The sequence below is a fragment of the Microcaecilia unicolor genome, chromosome 5 (genome assembly GCF_901765095.1).
Source record: "Microcaecilia unicolor chromosome 5, aMicUni1.1, whole genome shotgun sequence".
Lineage (NCBI taxonomy): Eukaryota > Metazoa > Chordata > Amphibia > Gymnophiona > Siphonopidae > Microcaecilia > Microcaecilia unicolor.
In genome coordinates, this window is record NC_044035.1 from 360,741,606 (window position 1) to 360,754,072 (window position 12,467).

Genomic DNA, 12,467 nt, shown 5'->3' on the forward strand with positions numbered 1-12,467 from the left:
GTACTTGCAGTACTCAAAAGATTGCTAAGTGTTGAATAACTTCAACTGTATACCGTTGAAATTAAGAAAAACAACAAAAGGGTTAATTTTGTTGGGAGAGCTTTGTTGCACATCCATCTGACAGCTTTGAGTCATAAAGCGGCCGATGCACAAAGGGGGATCTGTTCGTCTCATTTGCATGTGATCCCTTTTGTGCATCGGTTGCTGTTTGCAACTCGGTAAATTTTCCAGTGGCACCCATATTTAACGGGTGCCTTTGTGCATCGGGCCCTGTCGATATTCTCACTGAGGGGATGTTCGTTAATCAGTGTCTATAAGGTGAAGATGTCAGTGGTTTAGGAACCAGTCTGATGTCTGTGTAAATTTTTGCATTGCCCTTGCTTTGAGGACAGTACAGGACAGTTTGCCAACGTTTACACAGATCCTTTGTAATTGTGTGTGTTACTATTAACCCCATGTTTAAATGTCATTAACTCCTCTTGCCCTATCTCAGTGAAACAACCACATTGTAGAAGCAGTTCAAAGAGTGAACTAGTGTTTCCTGGATCTGTACACAGCTGTATTTCAGCATTTCATATGCTGGCCCCCTCGCCACCACCATCTTCTCTCTTGTGTCCCCTTTGAATTCACCCTTTCCAGTCTCTCTATCTCATGCCATCTGTCTGCCCTCCTCACTTCCTGTAGCTCAAATGCCTCTTTGTTTCCTGTCACCCTCAACCCCATCACCTTTCTTGTCTCGCTTCCCCCCCCATTCATCCTTTTTCTTCTCCCCACTCCATCTTGTCTCCCTCTTGTGCCCCCTTCTCTGTCCCCCCACCACATCCTCTCGTGCCCTCTTTCTGTCCCCCACTCCATTCTCTCTCGTCCCCCCCAACCACATTCTCTGTCTCTTGTCCCCCTCTCTGTCCGCCCACCACATTCTTTCTCCCCCCCCCCCCCCCCACACACTTCATCATGTCTGCCTTTTCCAGATGTTTCTGTTGTTGGCAGTTACTTCTCTCTAGTATCTTTCTAGGACTTTTCTCTTTGGCCCTTTTTTATTCCTTTTCTTTCCAGCACATTCTCCTTTTTCTTTTCTCTTGCTTTAATTCTTTTTTTTTTCTCTCCATCTTGCTCTGAGTTTCCTTCTCGTTCAGCTTGCTTTCCAGCTCTCTCCCCCCTTCTCATGCACACAAAGACTTGCTTTGTCCTGTGCTGGCGGGACTCCCTTGCTGTGGTTTCTTCTGCTAGGAAAGGCAAGGTGTTCTCTTTCGCCAGCTGCGTTACGTCAGTGCTGCCACCTGACACCCTGTTTCCTGGTGCTGCTGAATTCAGGATGGACGCAGTCCTTCCATCACCTGCCTGAGTCTCTGCTGCTCTCTTTCTGTTTCCTGACAGATTTTACTCATATGCTGTTAAACCTCAGACCTTTGCTTCATTGCTAGACACATTCAAGTTGTGGGTGATGTCTTTTAGCCGGACACGTTGTTAAGTCACTTTTGAGAGCGACCGTTAGGGCAGGATTAAGGTATAGGCAAGCTAGGCTCATACCTAGGGCTCTTTAGTAGAGGCCCTCTCAAATGTGTAATTCAGTAGTTCTTAAGGTGGTCATCTGGCAGAAAAAAAGAACGGGGTTGTGGCAGTCGGAAGCCACCGCAGCCCGCAGAAGTCTGTCTGTCCTCTCGCTATCTGTGTGTTCTTTTCCAGGTAGCAGGAATCAGCAAGGATTGCTTCCTTCTCTGCTGGGTTTCTGCTACAGTCACAGCCAGGTACAGCCTGGTTTGTATTTGTATTGCAATGGAGAGCCCTAGGACCCACCAAAGGGTTAATTCTGCCCTGGCGACCCTCGCTTCTCAGGGCTGTGCAGAAATGAGCTCAGTTGTAATGTGCCCTGCTAATGTGGATCTTTTCATTTTCCATACCCACGTCCTTACTCATCGATAACATCACAGTCTTATATCGTGACTCAGTGCGTATTCCGGGAATAGTGTTCGACTCCCACCTTACTTTCCTGCCGCAGGCCAATGTGCTTATATCACCCTCCTCCTGTCACTTGTCAATTTATCAGAACTCTCCTGCTTTCCTTAGCAATCTCGAAGGCTGATTATTGTAGCTCTGTCTTTAACGGCTTGCCTCTCCTTGTGACTCTGGGCAAGTCACTTAACCCTCCATTGTCCCAGGTAGAAAATAAATACTGGTATAAAATATGTAAACTACTTTGATTGTAACCACAGAAAGGCAGTATATCAAATCCCATCCCCATCCCATCAAGACTGGTCCAACTTATAGAAAACATGGCCATCAAATTACTTCAGATGCCTTCCATGCAGACCTGGTCACCCCATGGCTTCTTCTGAACACTGGCTTCGTACTGCTGCTTGAAATAATTTCAAAATCCTTACTCTTGTCTTTAAAGGCCTCACGTCCTACTTGCTTAGCTGATCTGGTTCCGTGTTGTATTGCAGAGCGTTCCCTTGCGCTCCACCCAGGACTCTCATCGTGATATGACTTTACACATGATACTGCTCTCTGCTATCAGGGACCACAGCTTTGAAATTCCCTCCCTATCAGCATCTGTACACGAAGTGTAAAAGTTTGCTCAAAACTCGGGTCTTTCAACAAGCTTTTCTTACGGCTCCCTTTCTGTCCTTTTTCCCCCAGTCCTTCAGTTCCAGATCCCACCATCCCTCTTTCTCCATGTCCTGTTACCTGGTTTTTCTGCTTCTCTTCTTACCAATGTGTGATTTCTGTTGTAAACCCTGTAAAAATAAATCGTAGTTGTGAAAGAGTTCTGTGGTGGTTTTAAAGCTGTAGCAGGCTGGGGAGGATGAGGTCATTGATTGATGGAGTGGTCTGTTGTTTTAAGACTCGGAAAATTTTAACATTTAACCAGTTTGACAGCACAGTGCCCTCCGCTCATTTTCTGCACTGGATAATGTAGACTACATTAACAAAGAAGCCTGAGTCTGGTGCTTAACTTCTGTCTGTCTTTTCCAAGTGGATAACTGTAGGTTTCTGTAATTTACATCCAGAAGGTGTTTGATAAATCCCTGTAGCATTGGGATAGGATGGGTCCTCTGCACACCTAGATTAGGGCAGTTCCAGGTGTGCTGGGGGGGTGGATTAAAGGCATGGATAGACAGACTGGATAGGCCATATGGTCTTTATCTGCCGTCATTTTCTTTGTTTCTGTTTACTGCCCAGTGGAAAACACATGAATCTAAGTAGTGGATAAAGTGAGGAATGTTCATCGCGTGAGCTCTTTCCAGTGAGCGTGTGGTGTCTCAGAGGTGGCTTTATTCCTTTGGGCTTCTTACCTCACACTGTCCAGGTGCAGCTTCTTCTGAATGTGCCACTTATAGCTCAACAGGACAGGATTTTTAGGTGAAGTCTCTGTGTATCTTACTCCTCCCTTCTCTTCTAGGTGGGAACAAAGAGACTTACCAAGTGGAAGAGTTTATTACGTCGACCACAACACCAAGACCACCACGTGGGAAAGGCCACTGCCTGCAGGGTAAGGAACTCGCCAAAAACAGGCTACGGTTGCTAAGCTATTGCGTCTGCAGTTAAGTCAGTGCATAGAAATGAATGCCTCAGGTTCTGGTGAGCAGAGTGGTTTTCTGACTGATATTCTATTTTGTGGCATGGAAAGGATTGATCGTCTCTTGATTTCTGCCTGCATCAGTGAACCATCCTTTCTCTGCCGTCCTGTGTCATGAACATAACGAGCACCAGAGCTATCAACAGTAATAGAAGTAAAGAAATTTAAAAAAAAATTGTAATTCTGAGCAGATCGGCCATGAAAGTCACTGAGCACAGACGTGCCCTTGACCCCTCTGTCTCCTGCCACCAGACCCTCTCCTGGCATCCCCGGGCATCCCTGGGATACGAGAGGCTCAGCCTCTTCCGGGCATATCATCAAGAAATAGGGAGATGCCAGCGGCTCTGATCTCTTTTTTGTGCGCTGTTGAGATTCTGTGAAACGCCTGCTTCTTTCTAGAATGATGATACCGTTCCTGCGTATCGGGTTCCAAAAAATATACAGTGCCACTACAAAAGGTTCAGGGAAGGGCAACCAAAATGATAATGGGAATAGAGTGACTCACCTATAAGGAAAGGCTAAAGAAGTTAGGGCTCGGCTGAAAGGAAATAATTGTAGAAAGTCCTGAGTGGAACAGGTAAACATTGGCTGATCATTGGGGGATGAATAGGTTTAGCATGCATTTGCATGCTAGTTGTGTTCAGAGCCCACGAGCGCGTTATTTAATGCACTCGAGGGCTCTGATCATGGGGTGAGAGCAAATGCAGGTGATAACATGGCGCTAACAGCCTCTAGCGCCTGCGTTTGCTTCTGATCGTTGGCCCATAAGTTTGTACCTGAGGCAACGGAAGATTGAGTGACTATCTCAGCATCACAAGGAGCTGTAGTCGGGTTTGAACCCCTGGCTTCCATGGTTCTTAGCCTCTGCTTTAACCATTTAAAACCAGAGAAAATATTTTTTTTTCACTCAATGCAGACTTAATCCCTGGAATTCATTCCCAGAGGATGTGGATAAAGCAGTTAACGTAGCTGGGTTTTTAAAAGGTTTGGAGCTAAGCTTCTGGAGGACAAGTCCATAAGCTGTTACCAAGGTGGATCAGGAAATCCTTCTTAACCCTGGGATCAGCAGCATAGTAACATAGTAGATGACGGCAGAAAAAGACCTGCACGGTCTATCCAGTCTGCCCAACAAGATAACTCGTATGTGCTACTTTTTGTGTATACCCTACTTTGATTTGTACCTGTGCTCTTCAGGGCACAGACCGTATAAGTCTGCCCAGCACTATCCCCGCCTCCCAACCACCAGCCCCGCCTCCCAACCACCGGCTCTGGCACAGACCGTATAAGTCTGCCTAGCACTATCCCTGCCTCCCAACCACCAGCCCCGCCTCCCACCACCGGCTCTGGCACAGACCGTATAAGTCTGCCCAGCACTGTCCCCGCCTCCCAACCACCAGCCCCGCCTCCCAACCACCAGCTCTGGCCCAGACCGTATAAGTCTGCCCAGCACTATCCCCGCCTCCCAACCACCAGCCCCACCTCCCACCACCGGCTCTGCCACCCAATCTCGGCTAAGCTCCTTAGGATCCATTCCTTCTGAATAGGATTCCTTTATGTTTATCCCACGCATGTTTGAATTCTGTTACCGTTTTCATTTCCACCACCTCCCGCGGGAGAGCATTCCAAGCATCCACCACTCTCTCCGTGAAAAATACTTCCTGACATTTTTCTTGAGTCTTCCCCCCTTCAATCTCATTTCATGTCCTCTCGTTCTACCGCCTGTTTACTTTTGGGACCATGTGTGTAATTTTTAGAGTGTGAGAGTATATTTGTGTATTTCCTTTTGGTTGAAATCACATTGGGTGGCCCATTGATGGAGAAGAAAAGCAAAATGTAATTCTAGATTAGATTACATGAAACTTTGCACTCCTGCTCCTCATTCAGGGTATGGGCAGCTTTTCTTCTGAACCTCAGCTTGCAAATGGTTTGAGGGGCATGAGACCCTAGAGAGCAGGTGTGTTCAATGGGAAGCACTTTTCATATGAAATTAATGCCGTCAAAAGATATTATTTATTTATGAACATTTATACCCCACTCAAAGTGGCTTACAATGCACAGAAGAATCAGTTACAATTACATTAGATAGGGGAGAAAGAACAGGATAAGAAGGGAAAGGAAAAAGGAAGAGAGACAAGATGGACGGTGGAAATCCAGATGCTGAGGTGGACCAGAGTGGCTTGAGCAGTTCATTTACACTCACGTAAAGAATCTGAATTCTACGGCTGATAACAGCTACCCAGGCCCATCCAAGTTTCCCATTTACTCTAGTGTTTTCTCTGTCCGCTTCACCTACAAACCTCCAGCTGTGCCCGTTCCTTCGCTGGCTTCTCTTGGAATCCCTCTTTCACTCCCATCATGTAACCGTCACCTTCCTTTATTGTCTTCTTTCCACTGCCTTTTCTGCTATGTACCCTGAACCCCCCCTTCCTCTTCTGTGTGTGTGATTATCTGTTTTCCCTCCCCTTTCACCGTCCTTTTGAAACCCAGGCTGTTTTTTTTTTCTCCTGCTTTTATTTACTTTCCTTATATAAAGATTTGTTGCTGTTGGAAGTGACCTTTTTTTTTTATTTTTTTTAGTGTTAATTGTCGTTCTTTAAGCTCCTGCTGCCCCATCTTAACAAAGTTGGCAGTTCTGAATTCAGGACCATCACTTTTCTGTGCCCGTCTGCCTTTTCTCTGACATCAAACCCTAGTGTTTGCCGATCCAGAGACTCGGTAGCCGTTCTCCGATTCCCAGGACCAGCTTCTGTGGAGTTGACGTTTACAGCGAAGCAGGACTTTTGGCTGTTGCTTTTTCAGCACCAGAATTTCTGCGCCACTGTCAAGACACAGAGCTGTTTGCTGCGATAATTTTGGCTGTGCTGAAATTTTGAACGTGGACAGAATTATTGTTCTTCTCACAGAATATGCCCCTATTGTTCTGCCGGCAGCAAAACAACAACAGCTTCAGTGAGGGGGGGGGGGTTCATGCCCCCCGCCACATGTTCACCTCTGCTCTTGCACTGAGATGGGGTTTACCCTACCCTAAACCTCCCCCCTCCCCCCCACAGTCACGTGTTCTCGCCAGGGGCGTAGCCAGACAACAGATTTTGGGTGGGCCTAGGCAAGAAGTGGGTGGGCAGTCTTCTCCCTCCCCCCCCAACCCCAAAAATATCGTAGCTGGTGTGAAAATGCTTCTTTCCACCTTGGCAGTCTACAACGCACATGCGCAGGTGCTGGTATTGTGGAGAGTAGCGTTTTCATTACCATCAGGGGGAAGTCTTCAGCTGGCAGAGCATGGGATCCCCACCAGCTACCGCTAAATGTGTGCTACTGTTGGGTGGGCCCTGGACCACCCAGGCCCTCGTCTTTCGCACCACATACCTGCTCCTGATTTGAGTTCTCTTAGGGACAGTGTGTGGTGGTGGGGCTGCCCCTGGCTGGCTTCCCTCATCCTCCCCTCTGCTGCCTCTCACAACTGACCTAATGTTCTAGGAAGCTGGGCCTGTGGCAGCTCGCTGCTGTGAAGGCCAGAGCAGATCTCGGGAGCAGCTGGGGATCCTTCAACAGAAGGGAAATGTGGGCTGCCTCAGGCGGGCAGGACAGGCTTCCTGAAGAACTCTCCTCCCTCACAGGCAGAGCCTGGGGCAGTCCATATTTTCCTTCTCAAGGACCCCCGGCTACTTGCGAGAACCACACCAGCTGCACAGCTGACCTATGGGTCCTGCTCCTGAGAACCAGAGGTCAATGGTGAGAGGCAGCGGGTGGCACTGGGTTCTCAGGTGAGAGAAACAATCATTTTGGCTGCATCCAAAATTCCAGCGCAGCCAAATTTTGTGGTCAAAAGTTTATGACGCAGAAATGCCGGCACCGAAACAGCAATGCTGAAAGCTCACAGCCCCTGTACAGCAGTGACTGGGTTTTCAAACATCCTGAGTTCTAGAGGGAGACATGGGCTGAGGACTGGAAGGAAGAGGAGATTAAGAAAATGGGGGAACACCCAGGCTAGTTGAAAATGAGTTCATAAGCTTGAGAATAGGACGAAGACGACCATAGCAGCTGAAGATGTAGGCCAGGCCCCTAGAAAGCGGTGCTTGTGTCGTCTGTGCCCAGCCTTAGGGCTATGCATCATAGTTTCTTGGTCGCAGATATGTTTGGGGTTAATCTCAGTGAGTTTTCCAGGACATTGGTCAGAAGCCAGGAGACATGAGAGCATCTAAACAAACACAGGTGTCAGCAGGAAAGGACGGCTTCGTCCCCCCTTCCAAACTTCCAGTTGCTTCCAAAATAATTTCAAAACAAGATTAGACTACGGAGTTAAATAAAGGAGGGTTTATTTTTATTTAGAGTCCTTCAATCCAGTACATTCTCAGCACGTAACAAAAACCGTTAAGAATGGTGTGAGAAGCAGTGACGTCTGGGCTGGCGCTGGAGATTTGATTTTTACATATCTTTGCAAAAAGGAGTAAAGATAGTTTTTACTGTGAATCTCCTTTTGCAATAAATGTGTTGCCTGGATCGATTATGAATGTTTTTATTGTGATCCACCCAGAACGGTGAATGACGTGGACTATAATTCCATAAATAAGAGAATAATGTTATTACAATAAAGGCTTTTCATACGTAGCCAGAGCAAGAAAGGTTCCTCCCCTTCACTGGCCTGTTATGTCGTCTTCCTCTAATGCAGAGTAAATACTGCACTGCCAACTCTGCAAATATATCAAAGATTTGGAAGAAAGATTCACAATATTTTCCATAGGTGAACTCAGAAGCGTGAGGAGCTAAGACACACAGACACCATCCTGTTTATTAAAACCCACTTTCTGCCTGTCATACACTCATAAAAGGAGGGTGGCACCCCACCCCTCAAGCACTGATGGGTAATTGGATGTCTGGATTATTGTATGTAATTTTTTTACTGAACACCTTTAAAATCATCTCCTGTTGGTCCAGTCTGCCACAATCAAGCTCCTCCATAATGATCACATCTCCTCTTTGTTTCAATCCGAACTCTGGTTGCCAGTCTCTGCCAGGTCTAGATTGAAAGCCCCATGTCTTCTCTGCAAAGGCCTCACTCCCAGAGCATCCTACAAACCTGATGTACTGTTTCCATACACTCCTGCTCATCTCCTTCATTCTTCCTAGCTCACACTATTGCCGGTCACACTTCCTTTTGGACCTTTCCCGGGACACCACATTCTCACACTTTGGAAATCTAACAGAAACCCGCTTTTCTTTGTTTTAAGGTCGTTTGAGCTATCATTTAAGTTCAGAGGGAGCAGTCCCCTTTTCTTCCTCTTCCTCTATTCCAGCCTTTCTGTTGTGTTTTCCTTTTCCCTTCTGGTCTTGTCTCCTGTTTTTTTTTTTTCTGTCTTTGGTTTTACCCCACCTTTCCTATCTAAAAATAATTATTATTTTTAATTTATTTTCTTTCTTTTAATTTTATATTGTAAATCACTCAGCAACACCATAAACATGACATGCGTGAAATAAATAAATAGATTCTCCATTTATTCTTCTTCAGACTTCTTCCTGTCTGTATATTTGATTGTAGATTAAGTTGTTTGTAGATATTCCTCACATTTGTTTTAATTGGATGATCTGGGCTACATTCAGCATGTCCCTTACGCAGCCCACAGTCTGGGACACACTTTGGATATGGTCGTCATATTGGCTGAAAGTTCTTCTCTTCCCTATAATTTTTCCTCCTTTCTTCTCCTTTGGTTTGACCAGTACCTGTCCTACTCTTAGCCTACCCTTCCCACCCTGAAACTTCCTCAAGAGGTCTCTAGCCCATCTGGCTACCCTGCCCCCTTTTAACACTACCCTAGACCTTCAGCTCTCAGCCGTCTTAGTTTACAGTATTCTAGATCAAGTAGCACCTCTTCATAAGGTTGGTTTCACCTCAGCTGCCCACATCAGACGCATAGAGAGTCTCTGGCACAAGCATCAACCTTAAATGTTCTGAAGACCAGGCTAGTGTTAGGAAGACCAAATGGGATTACTATTTGGGCATTATTAACACTGATCCCAATAAACCTAGAGATCTCTTTCAAATTTTCGACTTTGTATTCCCCACTGTTGCTCTCCATTTGACTGTCACATCATGCGCTTTACTCCCTGATGATCTGGCTAAGTCTTGGCAAGCAAAAATAGTTTCTTTATGTACTTCTGTTAATGTGTCTTCCACTCCCACCACTACCAAGCATTCTTCTGCCAGGATGTACTGTCCACTCCTCCCAGTGTCTACTGGGGAAGAGTTTTGTTCTCCCAGTCTTTCTGTTCCCAAACTTTCCTCCACATTTCACCCTTCCATCATCACTCCTGTCCCTCAAAAAAAAAAAAGATTCTGACCTCACTGGTTTGCCTTATATCTATCAAACCAATCGTATCAGGTTCATTCCGACTCCTACCTTCCCTCTTCCTACGCTGCCACCTGTGGTATTCCTCAAGGGTCCATACTGGCCCCTATCTTACTTAAAGTGTTTTCACACCCCCTTAATCGTCCTAATACAGTCAATCAGCTGCAGTCCCTGTCTCTGTGCAGATGATATTCGATTCTTGTACACCCTTGATGCCACTTCTGACATTATCTTCCTTCAAATGTGTCTTTATGTGGTCGATAACTGGCTACCAGACAACCTTCTTTTTCTCAATCCCACAATATGCATAATGATCCACTTTCTCTTGCCTCATTCTGGTATACCTTCCTTTCCAATGGTTCAAGGTTTTATCCTCTAATTCCATTTGGCGTATTAGGGGTTATTTTAGATTTGGGTCTCTCTTAAACAGATTGACTTTGTGGTGTGCTCTTCTTTCTTTGCTCGTCACTGTCGTTCAGTTAGGCCATTTCTTCTCATTTCACGTTTTCAAATTCTTATCCTTAGGTTGATTGTTTTTGGATTATTGCAATTCTGTTTACAATGGGTTGTCTCTTAGGTCTCTTTACATTTTCAACTGGTTCAGTCTTCTGCTATGAAACGCATACAGAACACCCACCATTGTGACCATGTCTCACTTCTTCTCAAGCAAGAACACTGGCTTCCCATCTCATTATGTATAAAGATTAAAATCTTGGTCTTAGTACTTAGGGCTTATTACGCTCAAACACCCACCTACTTTGCTACTCTCTTATCCCCTTATGTTCCAGGCTGCTTCCTCTATTCCTTCCAAGCAGGACTCCTCCCTCCTCTGTCCTCCTGGGATTTTTCTTGCTCAGGAACTGGTCTTTGGAATTTACTCCTTACCCATATTAGCTTTCAGTCTTCATACCCCAAATTTAGGAAAATAATCAAGACTTGGCTATTCCAACTAGCCTTTAATACAGTCTAGACAAATTGATGTTAGAACCTGCCTCAGTTTCTCTTTCTGCTACTCCCTTCCCTCATCTGCTCACTCTAACCCTCCTTCTATCTTAACTAACTTGCTTTTCTTTTTCCTTTATTTTTAATTTATTGTAAATCATTTTGCTATACCTTGGCTATAATAAAAATAATAAATATCCAGCACAGGCTGCTGTAATTAGAAAAACTGTATGTGTTGCTGAGTTTAGGTACTGGTCATGAGAAATTCCCCTCTGTTTGATTATTTCATTTATAGGCAGGTCACAACATTATTTGCAGTTTACCCTGCTTACACTTCACTTTGTTGTATTTCATTCAATGACCACGTATTCTTAGCAGAGGAAAGACTGACTCATGGCATGTAATAAGGAGAATGGAGGATAGGGTTTCAGGCTAGTTCATTAGAAGCAATTGTAAACCTGCTGCTTCGAACACAGAAGCATGAAAAAAAGGACTGTATGGGCCCCTCCAAACCAAAATCTGAGCAATAAAATCCCTTCCTCGCTCTCAGAGATCTGTGCTTGTCCCGAGGACCCTTTCATGCAAGTCACACAGAAAAATAGCCATACGGGGTCAGATCCAAAGGACCATCCAGCCTAGTATCTTGTTTCTAATATTGGCCAGTCCAAATCACAAGTACCTGACAGGATCCTAAAAAAATGGCATGATTTCTTGTTGCTGACTCCAAGTGATAAATACTGGCTTTCCTTACTAATGGTTTATAGACTTTTCTCAAGGAATTTGTCCAAACCTTTTTTAAACTCAGCTACGCTAACTGACTTTACCACAGCCTCTGGCAATGAGCTCCAGAGCTTCACTATGTGTGCTGAGTGAAAAAAATATTTCCTCCAATTTGTTTTAGATGTACTATTTAATACCTTGATAGAATGTGCCCTAGTCTTTGTACTTTGAAAGAGTAAACAATTAATTTACATTTACCCATTCCACTCTACTTGGAATTTTATAGACCTCTGTGATCACCTCCCTCAGAAGTCTCTTCTCCATGCTGAACAGCCCTAAACTCTGCAGCTTTCCTTCCTATCAGAGGAGTTCCAGCCCCTTAATCATTTTGGTCTCCCTTCTCTGTACCTTTTCTAATTCTGCTGCATCTTTTTTGAGATACGGTGACCAGAATTGCACAGAATACTCGAGGTGTGGTCGCACCATGGAGCAATACAAAAGCAGAAAAAGTGGGAGAGCGACCAAGGATACCAGAAACTGGAGGATGTTCAATAATAAACAGTTTTATTGATAATTTGAAGACTCGACACAACGTTGTGTTTCAGCTGTCAGGCCTGCATCAGGAGTCGGACCGCAGCCTTGGGAGTCCCAGAGAACGGGAACTGGCACCGCGCACAGGCCTCCCGCCGGAGCTGCCCCGATGGCTCTCTCGAACTTCACCTTTAGGCGTTCCAGTTTTTGCCTGGTGCTCCCCTACCGGCGCGCATAGTTAATGACCGCCGCGCGCTGGTAGGGGGAGCACCAGGCAAAAACTGGAACGCCTAAAGGTGAAGTTCGAGAGAGCCATCGGGGCAGCTCCGGCGGGAGGCCTGTGCGCGGTGCCA

At 45.6% G+C, this 12,467-nt stretch overlaps 1 protein-coding gene across 1 annotated transcript in view; it reads left to right on the forward strand.

Annotated features, from left to right (window-relative positions):
- Nucleotides 1-12,467, forward strand: part of WWP2 (WW domain containing E3 ubiquitin protein ligase 2) — a 169,918-nt gene that overhangs the window by 108,928 nt on the left and 48,523 nt on the right. Inside the window, exon 9 of the mRNA XM_030204668.1 lies at nucleotides 3,404-3,493. Coding sequence (XP_030060528.1) covers nucleotides 3,404-3,493 — 90 coding nt within the window. The remainder of the gene's footprint in view (nucleotides 1-3,403; nucleotides 3,494-12,467) is intronic.